Source organism: Acipenser ruthenus, chromosome 9 (assembly GCF_902713425.1).
Source record: "Acipenser ruthenus chromosome 9, fAciRut3.2 maternal haplotype, whole genome shotgun sequence".
NCBI classification, from domain to species: Eukaryota; Metazoa; Chordata; class Actinopteri; order Acipenseriformes; family Acipenseridae; genus Acipenser; species Acipenser ruthenus.
Genome location: NC_081197.1, coordinates 7,194,692 through 7,221,561, shown reverse-complemented (window position 1 = coordinate 7,221,561; position 26,870 = coordinate 7,194,692). Strand labels below are relative to the sequence as shown.

The 26,870-nt window shown below is 38.4% G+C and overlaps 1 protein-coding gene across 10 annotated transcripts in view; it reads right to left on the bottom strand.

The window, feature by feature from the left end:
• Window positions 1-26,870, bottom strand: part of LOC117405186 (protein FAM168A-like) — a 62,223-nt gene that overhangs the window by 14,635 nt on the left and 20,718 nt on the right. For 3 of the 10 annotated variants that reach the window (XM_059031009.1, XM_059031012.1, XM_059031013.1), the window contains 4 exons: window positions 24,257-24,348; window positions 22,376-22,438; window positions 2,200-2,262; window positions 1,927-2,007 (listed from right to left, as the gene is read on the bottom strand). In XM_059031009.1, the coding sequence (XP_058886992.1) occupies window positions 1,927-2,007; window positions 2,200-2,262; window positions 22,376-22,438; window positions 24,257-24,348 (299 nt within the window). The remainder of the gene's footprint in view (window positions 1-1,926; window positions 2,008-2,199; window positions 2,263-22,375; window positions 22,439-24,256; window positions 24,349-26,870) is intronic. The other 7 variants (XM_059031017.1, XM_059031014.1, XM_059031018.1 and 4 more) reach the window with 3 other exon arrangements.

Here is a 26,870-nt window from a genome sequence, read left to right as displayed (position 1 = left end):
AAAAAAAAAAAACTTCATAAATGGAGAACGTAAAGTTAATAGAGAGTAATAGTGAGACTGAAGATAACAGCTACATGTACTGTAAGACACAAAAATGTGGCACTGCATAACTATGACAAACCTTTGGGAAGGAATTTGTAAAATGTTGATTACTTCAACATTAAAAAAAATATCAGAACCTTCCTGTCTTGTAGGTCTCTCCCATCCCCACAAAGTTACCAAGCCTTTAATGCTGCAGCTAAGCCTGCTGGGTCAGAACAAGTCTCCTGCATGAGAAGGAGCAGCAGCTTTCCACTTGACTGAGGGAGCGGGAGGTTTTCACAGGCTTGGTCTTGGTTTAAAATGTGCTGCCGATAACCAGCTAGATAACAGGAGAAATGAGATACGAGACAAGAAGCCAGGTGACTTTTCATGGCTTGTGGGGGTTTGAGAAGCGTGGCATGTTGTTATCTGCTTATCTCTGTTAGATTGTATAGATTAACACTATAAAATAATTTTACTAAAATCTGTGTACTGTAGATTCAACCCATCAACATTCAAATCATGGGCTTGCCATTAGTCAGATATCAACGACTTACCATAAACTAACATCGGAAAAAACACTAGGAATGGTGTGCCATCAATGGACGAGCCTCAATGGGCCAAAAAGCCACTTCTGCACAGCTCCCCTGCACACCAAGAAGCCGTGCCACACGTTTGGGTTTCATTTTAACAAGACCTTTCCACTAATGTGTAGCATGCTAGGACTTACTACTTTCACCCCCATACAAATAAACAACCAGAAATACATTTTGAACAAACCCCTGAAATGTGGAACATCCATGTTGAAAGTAAAAGAGCTGCCTAGTGCCCCGGAGCCGTTGCCAAGTCACGTTTGTTTGATCTCGTTAACATGATGCAGTGTTCACACCCGTCCCGTACAAGCTGCAATCGAGGCTCGTTTCGGAATTATCTGGGTAGTGAGCTTACCGACAAAACAATGCAACGTGTATTAACATAACTGTTGATAAATGGACATTTATGAAAGCAGATTGTTGGCTTAAAGACAGAAAGTTACAATAAAATAAAACCTACCATTTTGATCCGTTGGTAACGACTTAATGTTACTGAACAGGCAGTAGGGTTTAAAACGCAACACATTACTTTCCCTAGTTTTCTGCTTTGTTGTACGTATTCCTGCAATATCTTTTTCAACATAAGTCATGATTGCTATTAACATATCCCTGGTTATAAATCCAAATTAAATAGGTTATGAGTCGGGTTTTCAGGTCAAAATGTCTTCTGAACTTACATCACCAGTGGCTTCAATCCAACCTGTTCAATCAGAAACATTTCATTGGTTCCTGACGCCTCTCCCAAAGCACAGCATTTTGATTGGTTCATCTTGCCTACCTGCCTACTTAAAGCAGGAACATGCATTGTGTTTTAAACCTTACAGTCTGTTCAGTAACACTAAGAAACATTTATAGAAGCAGATGTAACAATGTTGGCCATATAAATTGCATCAACTTACAGTTTTCAGTTATTCTTAATGTGAGACCATGCATTTTGCCTTATAACAGTCACTCATTTTCACTCCAATTTATCCTCCCACCACAATATCAATTGACTTCATGTGCAGCAGGTTTCTGAACCCACCAGAGCCTCACTCTCAAATCGAGGACTCTCTGTGGTCTATAGGACTCTCAGGGAGTCAACAGTCAAAATAATGGCTGAAAAACTCCACGGTAAGAATCCTATTTTAAACCCACTTTTTTCTTGTCCACAAAATGTGCAGAACACATGACCTTTTCCATGGACAACCATGTGAGCTACAGTTCTTCAAATAAGAGAACCGCAATAATTTGCGGAATATATACTGGAAAATGTAAAGTGATGCAATACGTGACTATTATTTTTAGCTTAGCAGAATGCTAATGAACTTACCTTGGGGGTAGCCAGGACTGCCCGTTGGGTAAAGATTGGGTGTATAGGTGGGTGCAGTTGTTGGGTAACCAGCGGGATATCCTACAAAATGAAAGAAATATAACAACCTTTAAAACAGCATTTTAAGGAAGGGGAGTGGGAGGGCAGAGCTGAAGTTCTAGAGACTCAACAAGCAGGTCTCTAGAGAACTTTGGAAGAGATAAAACACTGATTACTGTTCAGTAACATAGAGATGTATCTATAGTTAAATACCCTAAATAGAGCATTGCTTACCATAATAAAGATACCCAGCCCCACTAGAAAGCAGACTACTTCCATATGTCCAGAAGACAGGAGCTATGATACATACACAGAAACTTTTAGTTTCATTACAACTTTAGCTTATTTCCATTTTAAACGATATATCTGTTGTAAAAAAATCAGACACAAAGGGGATACACTGACATAATGGTATGAGATGGAGAGGTCCAATATCATGCATCTGTGGTGATCGCAACCTTTTTTGAAGAGATATCACGGAGATAACTGTTTCTGTTTATTTCTCCAAGACCTTTTTTAGTCCTTGAGCTAAACAAGCAGGAACTAGTACAAATAACCACGACATACACACGCACACTTGTCTTACGAATTCATGCCTGAATGAGAGCAAATAAATCAGTATCCATCATTGAAAACAGTTTTAATTTAAGGCTCTTTCCCTCCCCCCTACTGCTGCAGTTTTTAAGCTTTCTGAAAGTGAAGCTAACAATCTCCTTTATTTGCTTGCGAGAAAAAGCTATCACGCACTATGCACTTCATTTGTTTTCTGTGCTAGCTGCTTTACGAATCCTATTTGTCAATCAGGAGAGTCATGTAGAAGCTGCAGTCGCTTGGGGCACGCTTCACTTCTGCCGTTAACGGATTTCATTTCGCCAGCAAGCAGAAATGTAATCAATACGACATTGTTATGGCAGGGAAACTCAAGGCAGTAAATATTCAGCACTGCGTTGAAAATGAATCATCATAATGCAGAGAAGCGCTTTAGAAAACAATTTGGGTTTTTGAGGACGCAGGGTTAACCAAGATCGGCAGCCATTTATTGTAAAATGTTAGCTGTAGAAATAAAGTGAAAAAGAGTTACAAGCCCTGGACTTTAATCACTGGACCACACTGCCTTCAGGAGAACAATGGGGGGAAAATCTTCTCATCTTCCCCAAGCCTCCAAGTCACAACAGTAAGCACATTTTAACCTCTGCGTGTGTGCGTGTGTGTGTAAGTCTGGTTGCAGATCCACCTCACATTTACTACATCAAACTTTCACAAATCAAGACACATTCTGTCTTTGACCCCTGTACAGAATCAGTACTGGAAAGCAACTGGTAACTGCACCACTGGGAACAAAGTTCGCTTTCCACAGGCAACAAAACGTCACACGCTTGGGATGAACGCATACAGTTTTAATGATTGTTTCGAACTTTGTGCCAGACAGCGGGATACATTTCACTCAGGGAATTCTCTGGAAGTGCTGCAAGCCGACTGAACACGCTCACAAGTCGGAACAATAGGAAGTCATTGTGACGAGCGCAATATCACGCTGCAATTATTTTCACAGCCAGCGAAGGGCAGTCACTGTGGAAAGCTTACACACACACGAGCAGACTCCTGGAAACGAGGGGGCCGTTGGTAAAGGGGTCTGCTGCGCTCTGTGTGGAGCAGGGAGGCAGATGGTATTCACTGTAGGTAGTCTGTATCAAAACAGGGCACACGTCACTTATTCACCTAGAACTTCCTTCTGTACACACATGAAAAGACTGGAACATTCCTGAAAATAATGCTGTCTTAACAAGCTGAGGAAGGTATCTGTCACTACTAATAACAAAATCATCTGTGTATTCACATGAGGCTATTGCAGCAGGACAGCATGTTGACAGGGAAACTATTCAAGAAAGAAATGGGTATTACGCATGTGCAAAATACAATTACAGCTAAAAAATATATCTATATATGAAATGTAAAATCAAATTTTTTTAAGCCTTTACATAAGATTTTTGAATGTTGGAATTGCTGAATGTTAATTAAAAGGTATGTACTGTATGTAATTGGGTCTCCCTAATTGTGAGATTTTGCAGTAATATCTCCAGTTATTAACAACTACATGCATTTATGTTGCTTATACAAATGTCCACAATGTCTAATTTTCACACAAACCGGTTAATCAGGACTCTTGAACGGAGGGTTGTGGGTTCAATCCCAGGTGGGGGACACTGCCGGTGTATCCTTGAGCAAGATACTTTACCTAGATTGCTCCAGTAAAAACCCAACTTGTATAAATGGGTAATTGTATGTAAAAAATGTGTAAAAAATAATGTAATTGTATGTAAAAAATAATGTGGTATCTTGTAACAATTGTAAGTCGCCCTGGATAAGGGCATCTAAGAAAATAAATAATAATAATAGTGCAGTTAATCTGTTAGCCTCTAAATTACAAAGCAGACAAAAAATACAGTATTAACCCAAAAAGCATTACCCAATGTTGCACGCACAATACAAAGTCAAAAGGCAACTCAATTATTTAAAAGGGTTAACAATAAATGGGGGGGGGGGGGAGAGAGGAGGCAGCACATAAAATATTAAAAAGATAAAATGTCTAAAAGCTGTCTAGATGTCTGACACCACTGGTTTACCATCACCCTGTCAGCTTGTGCAGTACAAAGCTCTTTAAAATAAGATTAAAAAAAAGTGCCATGTTATTATGCTAATTTATTTCCGAGACAAATTAAACATTTAGAATGTTTTTTTTCTTATTCTCCATGGTTTTGAGAATTATTGATTTAATAAGGGAATATGGACTTGCTTAAAGATTTATACATCACTAATGATACATTAAATTACATCAATGTATGAATTTATTATATTATAATAAAATATACTGCAGTATTAAATCTCTAAAGTCACAGTAATTTTCAATCCACTATTTTTTTTTTATATTGAATCTCCGAAGCCACTTCATATTCTTAGGTCTCATCCAACTTTAAAAAATTGACAGCAGAGGCCATTAGCATTCAGAAGCTGAATCTCAGTCTGGCAGTCTGTTGTGTGTTTCACCCACTTCACAGGAATGTAAAGTATCCCCTATCATACCAGCTACAGGAAGCACCTTGCTGGTGACCAAGAACCATGTCAGGTGTTTTAAAAGGTCCTGAAAACCAGACTAACACCACTTCGATACAGTTTTTTTAATTTTTGTAGTAGTGCAGAACTCAGACAGAAGCAGTCCGCCCCTAGTAGGCTGCACAGGAACCCTGATCGTGTGATCAGGTACCATTACAATAAAAATGCCATTTAAACGTGTACCTGTTTTTTCAGCACCACATGTTGAAGGAGAACCTCACGGCAGATTGCTATAAAACGACGTACCTGTTTGTTTAGGCAGATTGCAGAAAAATTCTCACCTAACTGCATGAATATCACAACATTTAATATCATCACAATACCAACCCTCTATTTGCCAAATAGCTGCCAAAAATCCATTATGCATGTAAAAGTAAACAAGTAAACAAGAAAAACCACGAATGGAAATAAAACCACCATTCATAGAGCTGCAGTCTGATCCACTCCAGATGTTACTGTGATCCCTATTAGTCAATGCTGTATATTGGTATCAATATTTAAATACTGTTTTTATTTTAGCAAATCTAGTCTTTTCTGCTTTGGAAAGGCATCCATCCATGCAATTGTGCTGCCATCAGCAGTTCCAAACTCGTTTAGAGGAGAGCATCTCACTACCTGGAAACATATGCAAGCCATTAAGCAGTGCAAAACATTCATTTATTATTTAGACACCCTTGATGCAAGGGTAGAATACGGCATATGGCTTGGTAGGGTGAAGAAGTCGTCACCAGACCTCCTGGCAAAACTGAATAAAGAAAGTGTGATTTTATACTGAAGCAGCAAAATGAAGCCACTAGAACACAGTTGGACTAATCTGATCATTAAAATAGTTCTGGTGGAAAGATTAGCTTCCCAGCTGTGTTTATGATTAACAAATTTAACTCCGGCAGAACAAACATGCTCTCCTTGGCTACATTAAAACAAGAATAAAGGCAGATTTATATTATTATGTACACTTACCCTAGTGGTCTGCTCACAGTGGGCCGTATTCACAAAGCCATAAAAAATGGCATTCCAATCCCTCAGTACAACCTTCGCATTTCTTTTGTTCTTTGTATTTTTATGAATTCATAATAACGATGAAATACATTAAACATTTCTAGACTGTTAAAATAATTCAAACACCAGTTTAGAACGGCTTCATGACTTCGGATAAATGAATCCTGTTTTAAAAAACCATTATATACAGCTGTAACAATTACTATATTTACACAATTATTGTTTTCAGATTCCGCTTTTACTATTAGAAAGCTCCCCTAAATCCCTTGTTGTCGTTTTCCGCTGGAGCGGATGCTCTCCTCGATGTAAATAAACCACTCTTGCTCTGCACCCGTCTGTGTAGCCATGGCAGTGCAATCGCCTCGAGCTGCACGCAGGCTGCCCGGGCACGCCCCCTAGCCAATCAGGACCTGCCGATCAGCTCAGCACTGGGCAAGCCTTCCTGCTCAATTGGTTGCCTAGCAACGCGCCTCCTGTTACGCGTCCCAGCTGCTTTTACAAAGGCACACGTCCCTGTCACAGTGCTGTATACACTTGCATTAGTGTCGGGTAATTTACACAGTAGCAAAATGCATAGGTCTACGATTAATTTTTTCCCCCAATTATAAAGCACAACTCGCTTTCCTGTAGCAATTTTGCATTGCTGAAGAGCTTGATCATTGGAGGATAAACGGTTAGGGTGGATATGTGACAGGCGGATACACGACGGATTACTGCATTTAATTTGCTTAGTAAGAAAATACAACTCTGTTGCAGAGATCAGAGCTAAATGAGAGTACACCGATACTGCAGCTCCTGAGGACAGACAGCTGTAGCCCTGAAGGCAACAACACAGGGAACCACTACGCTTCCCCCACTACTCTGAAACACTCTGCGCAGGAGACCGACCCACACACACACACTCCCCCTTAGTGAGCATTTAAGACAGGGGATAACAGTTTCTGGTTTAAACTCAATCCTAATTCATTACAGTAACAAGCATGGTCAGTGATTCAACTTCTGACATTCTCTTACAGTAAATAAAGAACGCAAGTTAGCAGAAGATGCCTCGTATTTTAAGAGCATCTTTGTCAACAGTCATGATCAAACTGAGACTATGCCAACACAATTAAATCTTTTTTTTTTATTTTATTATATAAGTATCTTATAGTCATTGAAAAAACATCTCTGCCACTGATTGTACACCAGCTTTCATGCACGAGACAACACTTAAGGCAGCTACACACCAGACACTATGCGATTTTTCATTGGGCGACAAGATACTTTCGCAGCAACATAACCACACACCTGAAGCGACACAGACAAGATCCGGCAGTTTTCAAATCGGTCGCATCTATAAAACTATTACAAATTGTTTTTGACAAAACTATGACCAAGACTGGTTCGTATTCGTCAACATGATGTGGAAATTATGAGCGTCTTCTCCGACGGTATTTCAACACATGGCAATAGCTCATAGATACCAGGCTTATCCAGTTCGTAACGGACTCCCATATATTATCGTTCATCACGGTTTCTTTATAATTGTGATGATCTTTGTCAAAACACTGGGTATTTTTCCACAGCTAGTATCATTTTTTTTCATATGTCATTTTGGATCCTGATGTACCCTTGCTGGAGCAGGTCCATTGAAGCTGTTCTGATTGCTCAATGCCCTAGCAGTCGCACAAAAGTAAAATAAATAAATAAATAAATAGGATTCAATCCTATTTATTTCGCGTCGTTCCAGTGTCGCCCCTGCGTCGCATGTGGTGTGAAAGATACTTCTCAAAAGTATAGGTTCTATTCATTTTGTCGCATCGTTGCGCAGTTCTGCTTGTCTGGTGTGTAGGGGGCTTTACTGGAATTCCTATGAAAACAGTGCTTCGATTGAGACTTCATGATGTGTAACATCTTCCAACTAAAAAAAAAAAAAAAAACCCTGCTTAGTTCTTCAGGATGATACATTTCTTTCTAGGATTTTCTTTATTATTATTATTTTTTTATAAAGAGCTAACCATAGCAAATTGGAAGGGAGGGTGCTTCTAAAGATGGTAGGCTGTGTCCACAAAAATAAAGCGTACTTCAAAACACATGCTTTTCAATAATTAGTCATGCAGAAATCAAACCTTCCTATGGCAATCCAACATGAACGTTTTGTACTCCACAGCAACCTGATGTTTTGTGTCAGAGTACAACTATCTATTCCTCCGCTCACCTCCCTCCTCTCAATTATATTCAGCGGGGGTGACCTTTCATTACGGTACTCAATGTGAAATATACTGGATAATAAAACTCATCTTGCTAAAATAAAATCTATTTTAAAAAATGAACACTAAATGAAGGTCACGGACAGATTCAACATTTTAAATTAATGCAACATCAGTCTCTCCTGCTTGGGTTTCAGATTCACTGGTAAGGAGCACAACCTTATTGGTGACAGTACCTGCTCAGAAATTAGAAGTGTGGAAGAAGTGCTCATAATGTCTTCTCGTCTGGGTTGTGTATTTCAAATTCTTAAGGTAAATCTCATGCCAAGCATACAAACACTGAGAAAGCTTGCAGTCTGTGTAAAACTAGTTAAATCTCTGGTTGGATACACCTTTGCTTTTTATTTTATTGGTTGTAGTTTTCTTTTTAAATATTAAAACAGAATATTTCAAACCATGCTATACCCTACAGTGCTACACCTATGTGTTCTGTCTAGAATATGTTCACTAGTGCATACTCATTTTTAGCATGTAGTCTTGTTAGGCAAGGTCGATAACTTGGATCAAGGAATAGCAGCATGTGTATGTTTATTTCTACGGGCTGGAGTTCTGCTTTGCAAAGGGTTTGGCACTGTGGTCTGCTGCTCTTTTAATAATCCACAATAGGAACTCAGTTTGAGAGTAATCACTCAGGAAATCATTTTTCACCTGATTCAACAGACAAACAAGCGAGTCACTTCATGCAGACGTTTTAGAAAAGGTCTTTGAAACGGTTAACAGAGAGGCAGTGTGGTCTAACAGTCAGAGTAAAGGGATGTTTCCCAGCTCTGGTTTACAGTTAACTTGGGTAGATCACAACCAGGTACAGACAGGACCCACAGAGAGGAAGACAGGTATTTCATATTTGACTTTCCCCTTTTGATGATTGCTGTAATTAATAACCTTATTCAGCCACTTAGTAGCACTATGTAATAGGAATTTTTTTTTTTTTTTTTTTTACATAAAAGGAAAATTAAATAAAGCAATCCGAGCCATAATATTCATATTCAGATGTTTTGTACATTCTGATACTTGATGAATTATAAATTGATGCCACTTTTAACATCTGTGTCCACAAAGGCGTGCCCATTGTTTTGTGTTCTGGGTTATCAACTAATATGCAAGGAAGACAGTTAATTCTGAAGACAGCTTTTTCAGCTATTCATGATGAGAGCTAAAATGTTCTTTTCTTGATTTCAGAAAGTGAAGAGCTCTTCAGCTCAGCCCACCTACCGGGCTGAACACTGTTAGAGCTTTTAATAAACGAACGATCATCTCGAACCTGCCATTACATCTACAGGAAAATGTTACAGCGAGTCCTTACTTCTAGTCCCTCATCAGCAGAGACGCGCACTGGTGGGATCCAACAGTTGCAGCTTTTCTGTATTAAGATTTGATGCTGCTGCTTGCTAAGCAATGAAAATCACATGACTGAATAAACAAACCCCTCACAAAACAATAGGCGCCCTAATTAAGAGCTCCTCGCGACGCTTTCTGCAAAAGGAAAAGCACCTCAGGCAAACTCATCAGTGTTCAAGCATAGCCTCTACATTACAAGGTCAGAAAAAAATAAAATAAAAAAATGTGCTCACTGTTGGCAAAAGATCCCCTTAATTCAAATTCTTCTGACACGGTGCAAAATAAAACATATTCTAGGTTATTGGATCCTAATCTGATGTATTGTTTATTTTGAGGTTGCAAATTCACAGCAGTTTAGCTCTATTACTTGCTTTAAAAATAATCCCAAAATACTTCTTTAAAATGACATGTAGGCACACCAACACAAGCAGTCTTTTTTTTAATTTAGTCATTGCCAATTAGTTTTTTTATTATTTTCTCCCCAATTTGAAATGCACAATTATTTTTTGGCTCAGCTCACCGCTACCACCCCTGCGCTGACTCAGGAGGGGCGAAGATGAACACACGCTGTCCTCCGAAGCGTGTGCCGTCAGCCGCCCGCTTCTTTACACTCTGCAGACTCACCGTGCAGCTGCCTCAGAGCTACAGCGTCAGAGGACAACGCAGCTCTGGGCAACTTACAGGCAAGCCCGCAGGCACCCGGCCAGACTACAGGGGTCGCTGGTGCGCGGTGAGCTGAGGGCACCCTTGCCGACCTAACCCTCCCTCCCCCCGGGCGACGCTCAGCCAATTGAGCGCTGCCCCCTGGGAGCTCCCGTCCACGGTCGGCTGTGGAATAGCCTGGATTCGAACTCGCGACATCCACGCTATAGAGCGCATCCTGCACTCTAGCGAGTGCTTTTACTGGATACGCCACTCAGGAGCTCAACACAAGCAGTCCTGATTCAAGATTTTTCTTTTGTTTTTCGTGAACTGCACTGTAAAGGACGTAGCTCGGTGTTACAGCAGCTTCACTTCAAGAGAACAAAGGAGAAGCGGAGCGACGCTCCATTAAGGAGCCGGCTTGTAATTTCACTCAACGTAAAAACTACTAATATGACAGACAGGGTGCCTCTGAAATGTGCTGGAAATCCTGCTGGGCAAAAAAAACACGCTCACCAGTTATCCCCAAGTTAGAGACTGTTGCCAACCTCAAATCCCTTATCTGAGCTGTGATACAATGCCATCTGTGTATCTTTAGTGCGGTGCACCGTCTCGCAGGGATTAGATAGAATTATTTTTTTTTTTTTTGCATAGAGACAGTATAAGCTGAAGATCATCATCTTCCTCACTGCCTTATTCTTTTTGAAGCCCCTGCCCCATTCCCCCCTTTAATGTTATACCCCTTTTATCTTCTTCTGCATCTACATGCCCATTGTGTTGACAATAAAGAACGATGGACTAGAATCGTCAGCAGAGATAAATGAGAGTGCCTCTGTGGGCAGATCAAAGGTGAAAGGTTAGGGTCATGTTTCAGGGGGCAGGCTTACCTGGTGTAAATCACCAAGGCAGTCCCCCGTGACCAGCCTCTTGAGGAAAGAGATCACGGAAACAAATGTTTACAAAGCAGGAAACCCGCAGTGAAGATGTTCGCATTGGGCTTCCATCAACCACCTCACACATTTGCTTTCCAAATCGAGTTTTACATGAAATCTCAGCAATATTCAGGACTTTGTTTCTCGTTTTAGCTAGTAAACAATACTGTACATGTATAGCTAAATGCTTTCAAATAAATTCAAAACAGTGTATATAAAATAAAATACAAACATGCCGTCTCCAGCAACCCTTGGTTGTTGTAGGTGTGCCAAAAGGTCTTCAGAGTTTTTTTTTTTTTTTTTTTTGTCAAATCAAATTCAATTTCAAAAGATCACCCAAATAAAAGGGAATTCATTCATTCACATCATATGGTCCCCTTCCATACATGTGATCAATAATGCACTATATTATTAATCGACTATAGACTGTTTTAGGAAGCCTAGCTTGGAGCCCCATTAGAACAGACTGGGCTGACAATGCATGCTTCAGTAAGTCCCACTGTGTGAGACTGCTGTAAATCTGCAGGGATGGCAGCTTAAGCTGTTCCTACATGCCGAGTCACAAAGAACATTTCAATACATCCTGTTCAATATGCCAGAATCAAATGATCAAGATGTTCAAAGCCCTTTCCCACATATGCACACACCACAGTGCCATTGAAATAATTAAATAGCTGCCCGACATGCATTATACATACTGAAAAAGTACAATTAAAACTAAAACACAGAGACTCACATGTGTTAGTTTCATACCTTAGTAAATCAAATTGACATTTTGTAGTAGTTTATACCAGCGGTCATTTAGACTCTAATGACCCTCCTGCCTCAAACATTCGGCTTTCAGGTTATAATGTCAACAATTTAGATTATTATTTGCTAAAACTATAGTCTAGCAGAGCCTGATCATTTACATTGACCCATAAAGAAAGCGGGTGCACAAAAAGCCACATTAAACCTTCACCAACAAGTTTCACACGACTCCCACACGCGTTTCTTCAACATATACGCTTCCCACAGAACACTCATTAGTGACACTGTTCTTTATATAACTGGAAGAATTATCAAGCCCTGGATACAACTACACTGAAGGAGGCAGACTAACAGTTGTCAGTTTTTATTTCTAGCTTGTACCACTTGCTAAAAAACACAAAGAGAGAGAGAGAGAGAGAGAGAGAGAGAGAGAGAGAGAGAGAGAGAGAGAGAGAGAGAGAGAGGAGAGAGAGAGAGAGAGAGAGAGAGAGAATCCAGAACTAGTGCGGGCACTGTGCTGGTTGGTGCTAGCTATGATGGTTGTGACTTCACACCAAAACACCAAAAGGTATACAACCTACTGTACCAAGACACACCCTAGAAAACTAAATGACCATGCTAAAAGATATATTTGCTATCTATTTAAAATTTGGATTTTTTAAAAAAAATGGTGTAACAGAAGTTTAAAATTGTAGGAGAACATGTATGAAAGTCTTCTATTTAACTCATAGGAGTCCATCTGCTTTTTAAAATGTTATCTGCAAGAAATCTTTCTTTACGGTACCTGAATTGATTATCATCACATTTATCATCATCTCTAACACAGCAATGTAGGGTATTTATTATTAAGTAGGCCCAAATTGTCAAGTAGACAAACCTTTGTGGCTAGTGGCTTTCATCCACGTAGCATTTTCTTAGAAGTTTTACCTTAGAAGTCACATTTTATCATGCCTTCTCTCCAGAATATGAACAATATATATAGAATTGCCTCAGGCAGGTTTAAATTAATTCACTTGCATCCACTGTGATTCATCAATATCTAGCACCATAGTAACAGTCTCTCAGCTGGTATGCTAATTATTAAGGGAGCCTCCAGGAACGAGTCAATTAGAGTGGCAGAAATCATTTTCTTCCTTTACATGTGTTTCTTTCTTTTTAGATATATTCTCAGCACTGTATCTGAGATCTCAATATAACTATTGAGAATATAGGAAGTGGGTTGTTGAATTCAGCCATTACCTTACTTCCTAGTCCTCACAAAGGGAAACATGGGGGGGCAACAAGAGATTGCTAAGCATGAAGGTAAACACTGTGTGGTCCCTGCATTAGTATGTGTTTGTTAAGAACAAAAACAAAGACGACAAATATCTCTTGTTTAAACCCAAGCTATTACAGCACAGCTCAGGGCATACAGTACAGTTAATTCAAAGACAAACCCCAGGCAGTTGAGAATTAAAAATTGAAGTTAAAATTAAAAAAGAAACAGGCATTTTGAAAAAGTTTGAATATGTAAAAATAAATATTCTAAATGTGAACAAAAAATATATACTGAGGATATTTGATTTATTTTTAACTTATTGAAATTAGCTATTCATAACATATATTTCATATGCTAATCCAGTATATTTCATTATGACCAAATACACAAAACAAAATGCAGCTTTTAACTGCTGAAGTTCCAGCGATATTTACATACAATTTAAAAAGATCAATGACCTTAGTTCTCTTTCTGTGATAATTCAAACAGATCAATGTTGCACTTCTCTAGATCACTGCAGGGAGGGTATTACACTACAGCTGGGTTTCACAGATTTACACCACAGTTGGGTTTCAGATATTTAAGGCTGCTACCCACCAGACACGATCCGACAAGCGAAACTGTGCAGCGATGCGACAAAATGAATAGAACATATACTTTCACACCACAGACCGGCGACGTGAAATAAATAAAATCCTACTTTTTTGCGGTTTGTCGCGCAACAACTAGGGAATTGACCAATCAGAGAACAGCATATATGTTCAAATACCGTCAGAGAAGGCACTCAATCACATCATGTTGATGAATATGTACCAGTCTTGATCATAGTTTTGTCAATAGCAATTTGAGCAGTTTTATAGATCTGGCAGTTTTCAAATCTGTTGCATCGCCTCTGTGTCACTTCCGGTGTGTATGGTCATGTCGCTGCGAAAGTATCTTGTCGCCCAATGAAAAAAATCGCATTGGCTACCTTTATACCACAGCTGGGTTTTAGAGATTTTTAGCATCAAAATAGCAGAGACAAAAAAAAAAAAAGGACTGAAAACAAAGAAAATGAGAAACCGCTTTTCAGCCTCTAACATTATAAATCTAAACCACCATTCTGACCAATTCAGCCGTCAGGATTTCTCTGTACATACAAGACCATAGATTATGTTTTTCTTATATATAGAAAACAACTACTACTGTACCTTAAACAAGCTGGTGTATATATTTAAACCAACAAGGCAACATGTATTTTATTTATTTAAAATTATCTTGCTTCTTATTGCCAATTTGTATTTTCCATCCCCAGAATTCCTTGTGGCACAGAAGCTGCCATCCTTATTTTCAGGAAATTCACTGACAGCCAACTTTCCTCACATGCTATGCGAGACATAGAATGCTAAGAATCAATCCCAACTGACAGAAAACTCAAATTGAAGAGGACTTGTATTTCTTAAATAAGAAGGTTAAATAGCCACATGTTTAGACAGTTTAACTGGAGAAAAAGAAATGCAATGAAACGTTTCATCCTCTGTTCTCTTCACTCACCAGACCCCCAAGACAATACATTAATTTCCCGACAAGTGTTTTAAATTGCCACTTACCAACTGACTATCATTAGCAGTCCCTGTAGCAAGCAATAGCAAACCACCTAAAAAACTCAGTTCTTCCAACCTACACTATAACACCTAAAAACATGCACTGCGATCTGCCAGGACAGAAACATGCACAACAATGATGCAAAGTCATTTTGAGCAAAATTAGTACAAATTGTCTACAGTCAACCCAAGCTTGTGGTAAAGAATCCACCGCAGCAGGAGAATTGGTTGAGCAGATGTGTAAAAATGTACAGTAGGAGTGGCACACACACATTGGTAGATACAGAGTTCTGCAATTACCTCCAGATTGAGATTCAATAAATGTCTGAACCACATTACAATTGGATAAGCTGTTCTCTAGATAACTCTACAGTGAGGTACAGTATTTCTACAGACTTACGGTACACCTTCACTACCTAATATGTCACTGCAAAACCACAACTAAGGAAAAAACAGCAAACTACTGGGAACTCCACAGTTAACCTACTTAGAAAAGCAATGTCTTGGGGGGGGGGAAAAAAACAAAAAAACACTGGAACATAATTAAAAAATAATAACGTGGGAACACAATGTCCCGCAACTAAACAGAAGCAATAGCTCATCACCAGAGATTTCCTTGACTTATTTTTTTATTGCAGTTTAATTATATTTATGCCCATCTGTTTCCAGACAGAACTCAATTAAAAAAACCTAATTATTTGTTGAGCTGCAATACTCATGTTCTTGAAAGTGCTCTGTAGTTCTGTTCACACAACAAACAGATGCATTTGAGGTTTCAAACCATTTCTATGCACCGTACTGTGCACAAAATAACAGTTCAAAATGTGTCCATCCCTCCCCCATCTACAAAAATAAATACAAGTGGGTGGAATTGGCACTTTGCTCTCTACAAATGCTGGTTTCGTGCACCATTCTTATTTTAAATTCTGCAGAAGTTTCAGCATCCATGGGTTTACATAGTTATTTCTGAAATATAAAACACACTCCTTCTGACTGGTTTGTCCCTTTCCATATTAAAACATATGCATGCACCTGCACCTGTTGCTGTAGTGGGCATTTAAACTGGTCTTTTGTGATGTGCATCCTCCTCTACTGCAAGAGGCACAGTACTAGGTATGCATTATTATATTGTATTCCACAGAGCAGAAGGTACCCAGGAATAACCTTGTATAAAGCAGTGCAAAAGTATTTTTATGGTTCACTTCAACACAGGAGACTCGCAGTGGGGTGCTGTAAATAATTACTACCCCACAAATAGCTACTTAATCATATATAAAAAAGATTAAATATTTGTTGTTTCTCATCTAACATGTTACAATCTAAATACAGCCATTTTTTCATTACATTAAAAGAAAATGCTTTTTTTTTTTTTTTTTTTTTTACACACTGCAACTACAAAAGGCGACTTGGCAGTACTGTGGGTACCCAAAGCAGAGCCGCATTTTACCTAGACCCAGTGACCGAATTAAAATGATTTCAGGATTCAGATCAAATTTAAGGCCAATATCTCCCACTGCGTGGGTGAAAGGGAAGAGAAAGTGCTGCAGCTTCCTCAAATCTCAAGCAGACAGAGTCGAGTGACTGGTCGCTGTGCTGAACAGTTTGCAGACTGTCACAGAGGTGAAGCCCCGGAGGAGGTGAAAACGGCTCCGGCAGCACAGTCTGAAAATAGCTAATGAGGTGCAAAAAGCAGCGGGGAGAGCGAGTGTGGAGAGCAGCAACACAACGGGACAGAACAAAGCAGGTCTCAGCATCCAACACTGGAGGAGGAAAGAAGCGTCTGACTCCCTCTGCACATCTCCTGTGGTAAAACTCACAAGTGCTTTAGCAAGGACTGACAGCATGAAAACAACAAAACAGGAAAAAAAAAAATAAAAATCAGTCCTATGCTGTAATTGAGCAGTACACACCAAGAAATACAGGGTATCTGCTCTTTTTAGTGGCATAACATTCAGTGCTGAAAGGGTTAATAATAAAGCTTGTTATTATCCATACAGCTCAGTACAGATCAAAATATATATTTTTAAAACAGAGAGAAAAAAAACACATAAGGAAAATCACCACCACAAAGGAAGTCTTTGAGATGTAATTTATTTGAGCAGCAGTAACTCACTGATGCAATATTCTCTTCCTGCTTGTGCTCAAGCACGGTCTCCTGAGCCAGGGGCTCTGCCATCTCATAAATCATCCTGGCCACAGAGAAATTAACATTCCAGGCCAGCCCCAGTCATCCTCCTCTGCCTGGTGAAATGAGGCTAATCAGCAGACAGCAGAGGTGGGGGAGAGAGAGAGCAAGCAAGCGAAAGTGCACAGCGGGAGTGACAGAGAGGCGAAAGTAAGAGCAAGATAGAGAAGGGAGAGGAATAACAGAGGAGCAAGAAAGGAGAAGGAAAAAGAACAGGGGAGAGGGAGAAGGTGAAAAATGGAGAGCGAGAGCCCCAGCCTGCTCCTTATTATGGTCACCTAACAAGTGTAAAAGCATCGGCATCACAGGCCATTTTAACTACTGTAGCTGCTAGAGACACATTTTCAATGCTGCAAAGTGATAACCCCAATCCGAACCCTTCATTAAGTATTATTATTGGGAATATGGGTGTTTGTAACAGTGTGTATCAATACTTTTCCACAACACGCGGGCTTGGAAGATTTTACATAAGATAAAATCAAAATCCTGTGATAACATGTTTTCATTTAATAAGTATGTGTTTCTTTCTTTCCTAAACAATACAGGTATATGCAAGTTCTCATTATTATGCTAACGAAAAGCCCCGTGGACAGGCAACCATTTATTGTGCGTGAAGGGCACAGAGTACAGTCATGCATCATCTTCCGTAAACAATATCGCTTTTTAATTTTACATAGACAACATCAGCGAGTGTGAATAACAAAAAAAATAAAACACACTGCCGTCTTACAATATGTCATGGTTCAGTGTAAACGCATCATGAGCTCTTACCTTTTGTTAGCTCTGAGCTGCACTGCAGAGCTTCACAATGGCTTCTGATTTAATGAGAACACTAAACTTTTGCAGATGTTTAATTCTAGGCAAATGTACAGTAAAAAAAAAAAAAAAAAAACAAACTGGCAATTAGAGGCGGGTTTTATATATCCTTCACAAATGAGCTATGATATTGGGATACCCGACTACTTACCATGTCAGGGTGATTACTCACACCGAGTTTTTATTTTGCTCAATTTGAAATTTCTTACACTTAAATTAATGAGCAAGTCTATATCTTCTTCTCATCCTTTTGACTATTTTCAAAGAACTATCAATTCTGACATCAACTCTCTTTCCATGCACGCACGCTGAGGTGCAAGCATGATAGAATGCTAATTTGCACTGAGAGAAGTAACACATTACCTGGATTAGTGTAGCCATTTGCTAACTAACTTGAAGCCATCAGTCAATTAATTTGCATTATGAAGTTAGCATAATTACATTTTCCAATTACTGTAATAATCCCCAAAATGCAATTCACACGGTCAGAAAATGGAAGGCTTGTTTGTTTACAGGATTTATTTACAGAGTTTACAAGGAATGTGCACAGTGTAACAATCCTTTTATATTTACATGCATGTTATTCCTAGAACTCTGATATTCCAAATAACTACCTCTAATACATTGTATACAATCATAGAGAAACACTAGAATAACTGAGCAAAAAAAAAAAAAAATTAAAATCAATAGCCACTAATTCTGGATTGTTTGTCAAAGCAGGATTTATTTGCACCGAAATGTTAAGCACGTTTCTCTGTGTTTACTCTGTTGTCATTTTTCATCATTTTATTTGACAAATCTCTGTGACAGACAGCGTCATCTACGGTTATGTCAGGCCATAACACTTGGAAGCCCTGGTTTAACAGAGTGCCAGCTTACTCCCACCCACAACCCACAATATGGGCAGTTTCTGACAGTGAAGATACAGCACAGGCTTCCTGTTTCTCAACAGGGTCTCATCTAACCAAATACTGTTTATAAGCCCTTTTACCTTGTCCTGAACTAGGCCTAAAATCCCCAAAGCATTGTTTGTGTGAGTGTTTCAGCCATATATTTCTAACGTCTTGCAAAATATGGCCTTCTGGCACCGAAAGACATTCAAAACAGAACTAAAATTACAGTATCAGGTCCTCAGCCTGCCTCAGACAGCAGGAATACCAAAGTCAAGCCACAAGAAAAAGACAAAAGCAGACGGACAACTGCAGCCAAGCGCCACAGATCTCTGGAGCGCTTGCTAGGGGCAAGGCTGGAGGATGTACAACTTTGTTGGAAGGGATGCCCAAGGCGCTTAAAGGATTACTTCCAGAAAATTGATTTGACAGGAGGGCTTTTTCTTAGCTTCAATGTGCTTTCTACTATTGTTTTTGAGGATTTATGGTACCCAAACAGAGGCCAATTACCAGTTCAACTGATGTGAAGGGCAACAAGGACACCCTCACAATACAATAATCGAGAGCACCTTTCATGAATAAAACACTTCAAGGCAGCGTACAACAGACAACTATTATAAAATAAATACTAGAGCCAGTATGCTACAAAACTCAGCCAGCAGCACCAATAATCTACCAGTAATAATGTAGTTAATTCATAAAAGTTTAAGCCATTCCTAGTTTTAGTTTAAATTAGACCCACCTTGTAACATTTGTACATTACTCACTCATAAATGCTCACAAGAAAACCTGGATTGGTGCTAACTGCCATACATCAGGGTGCTTATATTTTGCTGAACTGGGTTAACCCATTGGCTTTTCAGATTTATGATATGGCCAAATCACAAACCAGCTTGTGAGACAGAGGATCATATTTCTATTTAATCTCCGTCTGTTCCTCTTCGCACAGATCATCTCTGTGGGTTTGGTATTACAATTAACAGACCCCCGGTCTCGCCATCTAAAGCCTGACAGCAATATTCACATGGGCTGGCAATGAAAGCGCTCCCCCGATGCTGTGTAGAGTAACGTCACGAGACACTGCAGGAACGGAACCAAGCATCACAGGTTAGGCAGCAGTGGGGAAGCGCTTTACAGCTGCCCATGTACCCGTGAGCCCCACAGGCAGCATTTCAAAAGGATAGGCATGTATTCATTATATTTATGAACACAGGCACAAAGAGAATTGGAATTTAGGGAAATCAAGAGAAATGCTCATCAGATCACACACATGGAGAATATAAAATGGGCTCTGCAGGAGGGAATTATAAAACCACAGTAGGAGAGAGAGAGAGAGAGAGAGAGAGAGAGAGAGGACTAAAAGCAGGTCGCTAGCAAAAAAAACATGAAACTTTCAGGAGCTACAGAGCAGCAGGTATTTTAGAGATTAGGCCGAGCGTGAATCCTCGTGTAACAGAAAACACAGGCAGAGAGCTGTGCAGAAGGCTGCACTGTACAAAATTAGATGAAAGAAAATAGCTTTAAAAGAAATCTAAAATTAACAGAAAAATCTGGCAAGATTTAGTAGAAGGGACAAGCATCATACAGTTGAAGGGTTTAAAAAAAAAAAAAAAAAAGACTGCCAATGTATAGCAATCTATGACCTACATGATGACTTTGAGGAGCATTTGTAACTAATCATACCTGAGAATATTGGGTTTAACAACATAATTACTTTCTCGATTTTTAAATAATTTCCCACTTTCCACATCTCATGCACCACACCAGATTTTGTTAAAAAAAAAAAAAAAAAAGTTTAAGCAGCTGCTTGTTTCGACCTGTGTTGCAGGGCAGAGCCACCCAGTGAGGCTGGAATCAGGCAAGTGAGACTGGCAAGGTCCTCCGAAGCAACAGCTTAAACTGTCTAAATGCATAGTGTGATCGGAAAATATATGACATACATATATGTGTATACATATACATATGTGTATACATATACATTACATATATATATATATATATATATATATATATACACACACACACACAGTGCCTTGCAAAAGTATTCAGACCACTGACCAATTCTCTCATATTACTAAATTACAAATGGTACATTGAAATTTCATTCTGTTTGATATTTTATTTTAAAACACCGAAACTCAAAATCAATTATTGTAAGGTGACATTGGTTTTATGTTGGGAAATATTTTTAAGAAAAATAAAAAACTGAAATATCTTGCTTGCATAAGTATTCAACCCCCACACATTAATATTTGGTAGAGCCACCTTTCGCTGCAATAACAGCTTCAAGTCTTTTGGGGTAAGTATGTACCAGCTTTGCACACAGTGTCGGAGTGATTTTGGCCCATTCTTCTTGGCAGGTTTGCACCAGGTTGTTCATCGCAGCTGGGTCACTCTCATGCTTTCTGGCAAACTCCAGATGTGCTTTCAGATGGTACTTTTTGAGTAACGGCTTCTTTCTTGCCACCCTCCCATACAGGCCAGTGTTATGCAGAGCTCTTGATATGGTTGACTGGTGCACCATTACTCCACTCCCAGCCACTGAACTCTGTAGCTCCTTCAAAGTGATTGTTGGCCTCTCTGTGGCTTCTCTCACAAGTCGTCTCCTTGTTTGAGCGCTGAGTTTTGAGGGACAGTCTTTTCTTGGCAGTGCCTGGGTGGTCTGTTGCAGCTTCCACTTCCTGATTATTGATCCAACTGTGCTCACTGGGATATCCAAACACTTGGATATTATTTTGTACCCTTTTCCCTAATCTATGCATTTGTATTACTTTATCTCTAAGTTCTGTAGAATGCTCTTTGGTCTTCATTTTCCTTCAGATTCACAGCCTGACCAATGATCCTTCAAGAGTGGGGTTTTTATCCAGAAAATGTGACAGCAACTTTAATGGTTCACAGGTGGAGGCCAATGGTAAGGTAAATGTGTCCTCGTTAGGGCAATTTCTTTCATCGGTGTAAACTGGGAGCTTCCACAGCACAGGGGTTGAATACTTATGCAAGCAAGATATTTCAGTTTTTTATTTTTCTTAAATATTTCCCAACATAAAACCAATGTCACCTTAAAATAATTGATTTTGAGTTTCAGTGTTTTAAAATAAAATATCAAACAGAACGAAATTTCAATGTACCATTTGTAATTCAGTAATATGAGAGAATTGGGCAGGGGTCTAAATACTTTTGCAAGGCACTGTATATATACATATATATGTGTGTGTATATACATATATATGTGTGTATATATATGTGTGTGTGTGTAATATATATATATATATATATATATATATATATATATATATATATATATATATATATATATATATATATATTTTTTTTTTTTATTATTTTTTTTAAAGAAACAAAACAGGGGAAAAGTACAAATGTTTCTAACGTCAAGAAGGAAGGATGTGAATTGTAAAAGTTATCATTTATGTAAGCTCACAATAAAACTTGGAATAGCTCAAAATGCTATACAATGGCAGTCTTTTTTTCCCAACCCTGCTGTTTTGGGTATCAGTATTGCAGAACTGGGTCCACTAATTAAAAAAAAAAAAAAGGAAACAAAAAAAAAGTTTTGGTTAAAGCACACAGCATAAAAAACAAAACCTTTTGCTATCTGTGTCCAATTAATAAAATTCAAATAATATAAATGTAACGGACCTCTCCAGGAGGATGATTGACACTGGCACATCGGGGAGTGACATTCGGGAGAACCTCTATAATCTAGCAGAGAGAGACAGCAGGCGGGGTTTTTTTTTCTTGTTTTACAAATGCAAATTTTACAAAAGATGTGCAGAAAATTCAGATTGGGTTTTGCCTTTAAAAGAAACATTGGAATTCTTTCTGATGCATAGCACTTTAATTACGATATCCATAACTGCAATTAAATCTCCCTTTACAGTCAAAGGCAAACAGCAGGTAATTGTAGCTACAACACTTGACTTTTCTTGCACATCTCTAACAATGTTAAACATTCATAGTTGCTCCCCTTGACATACATTTACTTTTGTTAAAATACATGAGATTTAAAGCCAGTCAGTTCACTATTTTTGGGGGGGGGTAAAATTGCAAAATCCATTCCATTTATAATTTAAAAAATAAAATAAAAACTGCATGCACTTCTAAGATCATGGGGAGGATTCTTGAAACATTCACTCCACAATATAATGTAATTTACAATTTTTTTCTGAAATGAGAAAAACACCACCTGTTAAAGCCTGCTTGCAGCTTTGGGTCTTTTAGTGGATCCTTGCTTGTTTTAGTTAATTTTTTTTTTTTCTCGTTTCAAAAATAAATGGTTCAGGTTATATGTTGGAGTAAACGCCTCTGGAGAACTGACCCCATTACTACTGTACTTAAACAAAACACATCAGTTAGCATTGCATAACAAATATCAAATACACAAGTCTATATTAATGTAAAAAAAACAGCCTAACAATCTGCAGCCAAGCATAGAGAAACTCAACCACATTAGACAGGTTATCATTCTGCACATACTGTATCAAGCAAAGCTTATTTCATTTGAATAGTAACCCTACACAAAGTTGTTCTATTGGGGGCCCTGCGAGATAAAACTAGGACTATACAGGTCCTACTTTATTTCAACAATAAATACTAAAGACGGCAGTGTTGCGTAGCAGGAACTCAGCTCATCCTTACTGTGTTCTGCACTGTACTTATTACAGCAATCTCTTTCAGAATGATTACGTTGATATAGACATTGAAGAATAACTTACGTTTAATATTGACATGTCAGCTTAGTGTTTAACATTGTGAATGGGACAGCAACCTTAACTCAAGTGTGAACTCTGGCACAGTATTAAAAGATACCCAACACGGAAATAAAAAAAGGTTTAAAAGTCGCTCTTGTAAGACACAGGGGGGAAGTACTGTATCTGTGTTGGAGAGGGTTAAAAGCGTATTTTTTTAGCATAGCAAGTTGCTAGCATTCTTTTTCAATTTGCCTGCAATTTTAAAAAAACAAACATGCTGAAGAATGTGCTCATTGCTAAAAACAAACCACGCATTTAATGAATATAGCCCATGTTTCTGTGACAATGGCACCTTCAAATCTCAACCTGCTTCCAACGAGTGATGCTGTTTTAGTAGAACTGGTCTATATATATATATATATATATATATATTTTAACACCACATTTACAATAATGGATGAATGTAATGTTCAACAAATATATTTATATAAAAATGTGTGCAATAAACAAACTAGATACACAAATAAAATAAAAAGCTGCATGCCAATCATGCAAATACCAATCCAGATTGATTATTTTATGTTGCTATCCAACCAGCTTTTTATGGTCATATTACATTGATAAAACAGGACAGCCAGAAGTAAAAGCATACTGCAGAACACACACGAAGGACTGAGATGATTGTTATTATATAAAGAACTGCAGATATCTGGTGGCATAACGTGTCACAGACAGGCTGAATTAAGCAAGAAGCGCTGTTTTGATCAAAACACACCCAAATCAATATCAACTCACATAAGTGAATAGAAAGCATGCAAGCCAAGCTTACCTGGGTAGGCCATGTTCTTAGGATTTCCGTAGGGTGTCCCTGGCTGAACGGGACTGTAAACAGGATTCATTGTGGAAGACAGTCTACTTTTGCTGGAAAGCAAACACAGAACATACAATTAGAGGTGTGCTGAGTAAATAATGGAGTACACTACACTATTCTTACTCACTTCGTTCAGAATATTATTTGCATTTCACAAGTTCACTGAATGATTAAAATCTAACAAGGATAGGAAAAGGCAACACCAGGTAACCACAGTGCACTGGTTTTCAGTATTTGGTTTATCACTATGAACTGTAAAACTGCTGTTCTGTAATTGAAAAAAAAATGTAGATGTGGTTGCCTGGTACTGAGGGAGCAATGTATTCAAACTAAGAAGAAATCATTCACTTGGTGGACTACAAGTAACTGAGTAGTGTTTCTGATTATACAGAGGACTGCTAAACTCTAGTTTTTTTTGCTGTTGTTGGGGGTGTTTTATCAATCAAAACCTAAAATCACATGTTACCACATGAACTGCCGTTCAGACACCTTGAATCAGTGAAATTGTTTTTAGAAGAAATTAAATATATAAAACGATATTGCAGTTCTGTTGAATAGCTCTATGCAAACATACGCATCACAGGCGTAATGAAACACCAATGACTAGATTCAATACATAATAATAACACAATAATAACAGTAACATTATGGACATGCATTCTCTCTATAATGACTAACAATTTCAAAATGTGTGCCAGTGTCGGTAAATGAAGGGTGTGAATGAACAGTTTTTATTTTTGCTCTGTTTAAGTGATCCAGTGCATCTTCTTATGGCAGGATGTTTGATATGGATTGCGCCATAGAACAAGGAAATGGACGACAGAGCAAATACAAAGGCTACTGAAGAAGAAAAAAACAAAAAAGAAAATGGATGTTATATAAAAAAAAAAAACACCAATACAGATCCTGAGATAATTTGATTGAAATAAAATTTGCATGAGTTTTTGTTTTCCTGTTCTGTACTTGAAAATTGAGGTTAAATTAATGAAAAACAAGAATAAAATTAACACTGTATTGGAATTCAGGTCACAAACTAAAAGTTGTAACCACTGGCAGCTGTAATTAATACTTTAGACACCCCCCTTCCTCATAAATCAATCTGTGCTCTACTCTAAATGTAGAAAAAAAAAACAGCAGCCGATTGATGTGGACGTCCTGAAGAATCTACCGCACACCCTTCAACTCCCACTGCAAGTTGGTACAGAATACACAGTATCTCCATCATTCTCAAAGGGTTCTTTCAACATCGACACCAGTGACATCCAAGCAGGTTCAAAGAAAAGCATGCAATACTGTAAATTATTTGAGAAGTGTTAAAAGTGAAAGGGAAAAACAGAATTGAAGCTGTGAAACCTTCCAACTGAAGTCATGCTCTTGGAATGCTTGTGAATTGCACAACAAAACCAGCAAGGACCTTTCAAGGTAGCCTACTAAGTGTACAGGGAATGCTTGAACACCTAAAAATACAGATCTGAGGCAATTACATAGACAATTCACAGAACAAGGCACAGGCCCCAGAAGGGTTTGCTTCCACGTTGCAATACACACGGGTATTTGGTGACTAAGAGTTCCAGAGGCCTGGGTTACAGGTGTACCAGCTGACTGTGAATGTAAACAGAATGGCACCATATTAGGACCTGGCATAAGCTCAACTAACAGTTACACAACAACATATGTACAGCAGAACCGTCAACACGTGTCAAGTTCATCAACTAACATATTAAAGCAAATGCAGTTTGTTTTGTGTTACAAGCGGTTTGGAAATCATCGACACATGGCACTGGGTAGCTGATCAGATACTTAAATAAAAAAATGGGTGGTTTTTTTAGATAGAGATATATATGTATACACATATATATATATATATATATATATATATATATATATATATATATATATATATATATATATATATATATATACATATATATATATATACACACATACACACACACACACATATATACATTATATATATATATATATATATATATATATATATATATATATATATATATATATATATATATATATACACCATTTTTTATTAAATTGAAAAATAAAAATCAAACCATTCAAAACACAGACGTCAGGCCAAGTTGTTTTTTTACTACTGTAGTTTAACAAGTGAAGTAAACAGCTGGGAGCAAATTATTGTGTCATTTAAAAGTTATTTGTGAGGAATCTTTTCCAGTATGTCCTCCATGAACAATAACTCTTTTCAATCTGCCTTTTATCCTTACTGTTTTGAAACGGCTTATAACCAAGCGTTGAAATTCAGTTTGCTTACCTCTCACCAGTTCCTAAGCATTACTCTAAATTTTGCCATACTTTACTTTCCTTTTGACCCAGGTGAAGCCAATTTATTCTGCCATCACCCTATTAATGTGCTTCCTGTCCTTCAGATACTGGGGCCTCATCTGGGCTCTGTGTGCAATCAAGTGCAGCGTAAAGGAATATCTGCTAAAAAGTGTCCAGAGGGCGTCACGTGATTCTAGTGCATTTGCCAACCACTCCCACCTTTCACTTCCAGAGCTCGGCAACTCTACAAAATCAACCCATCCTGACCCTA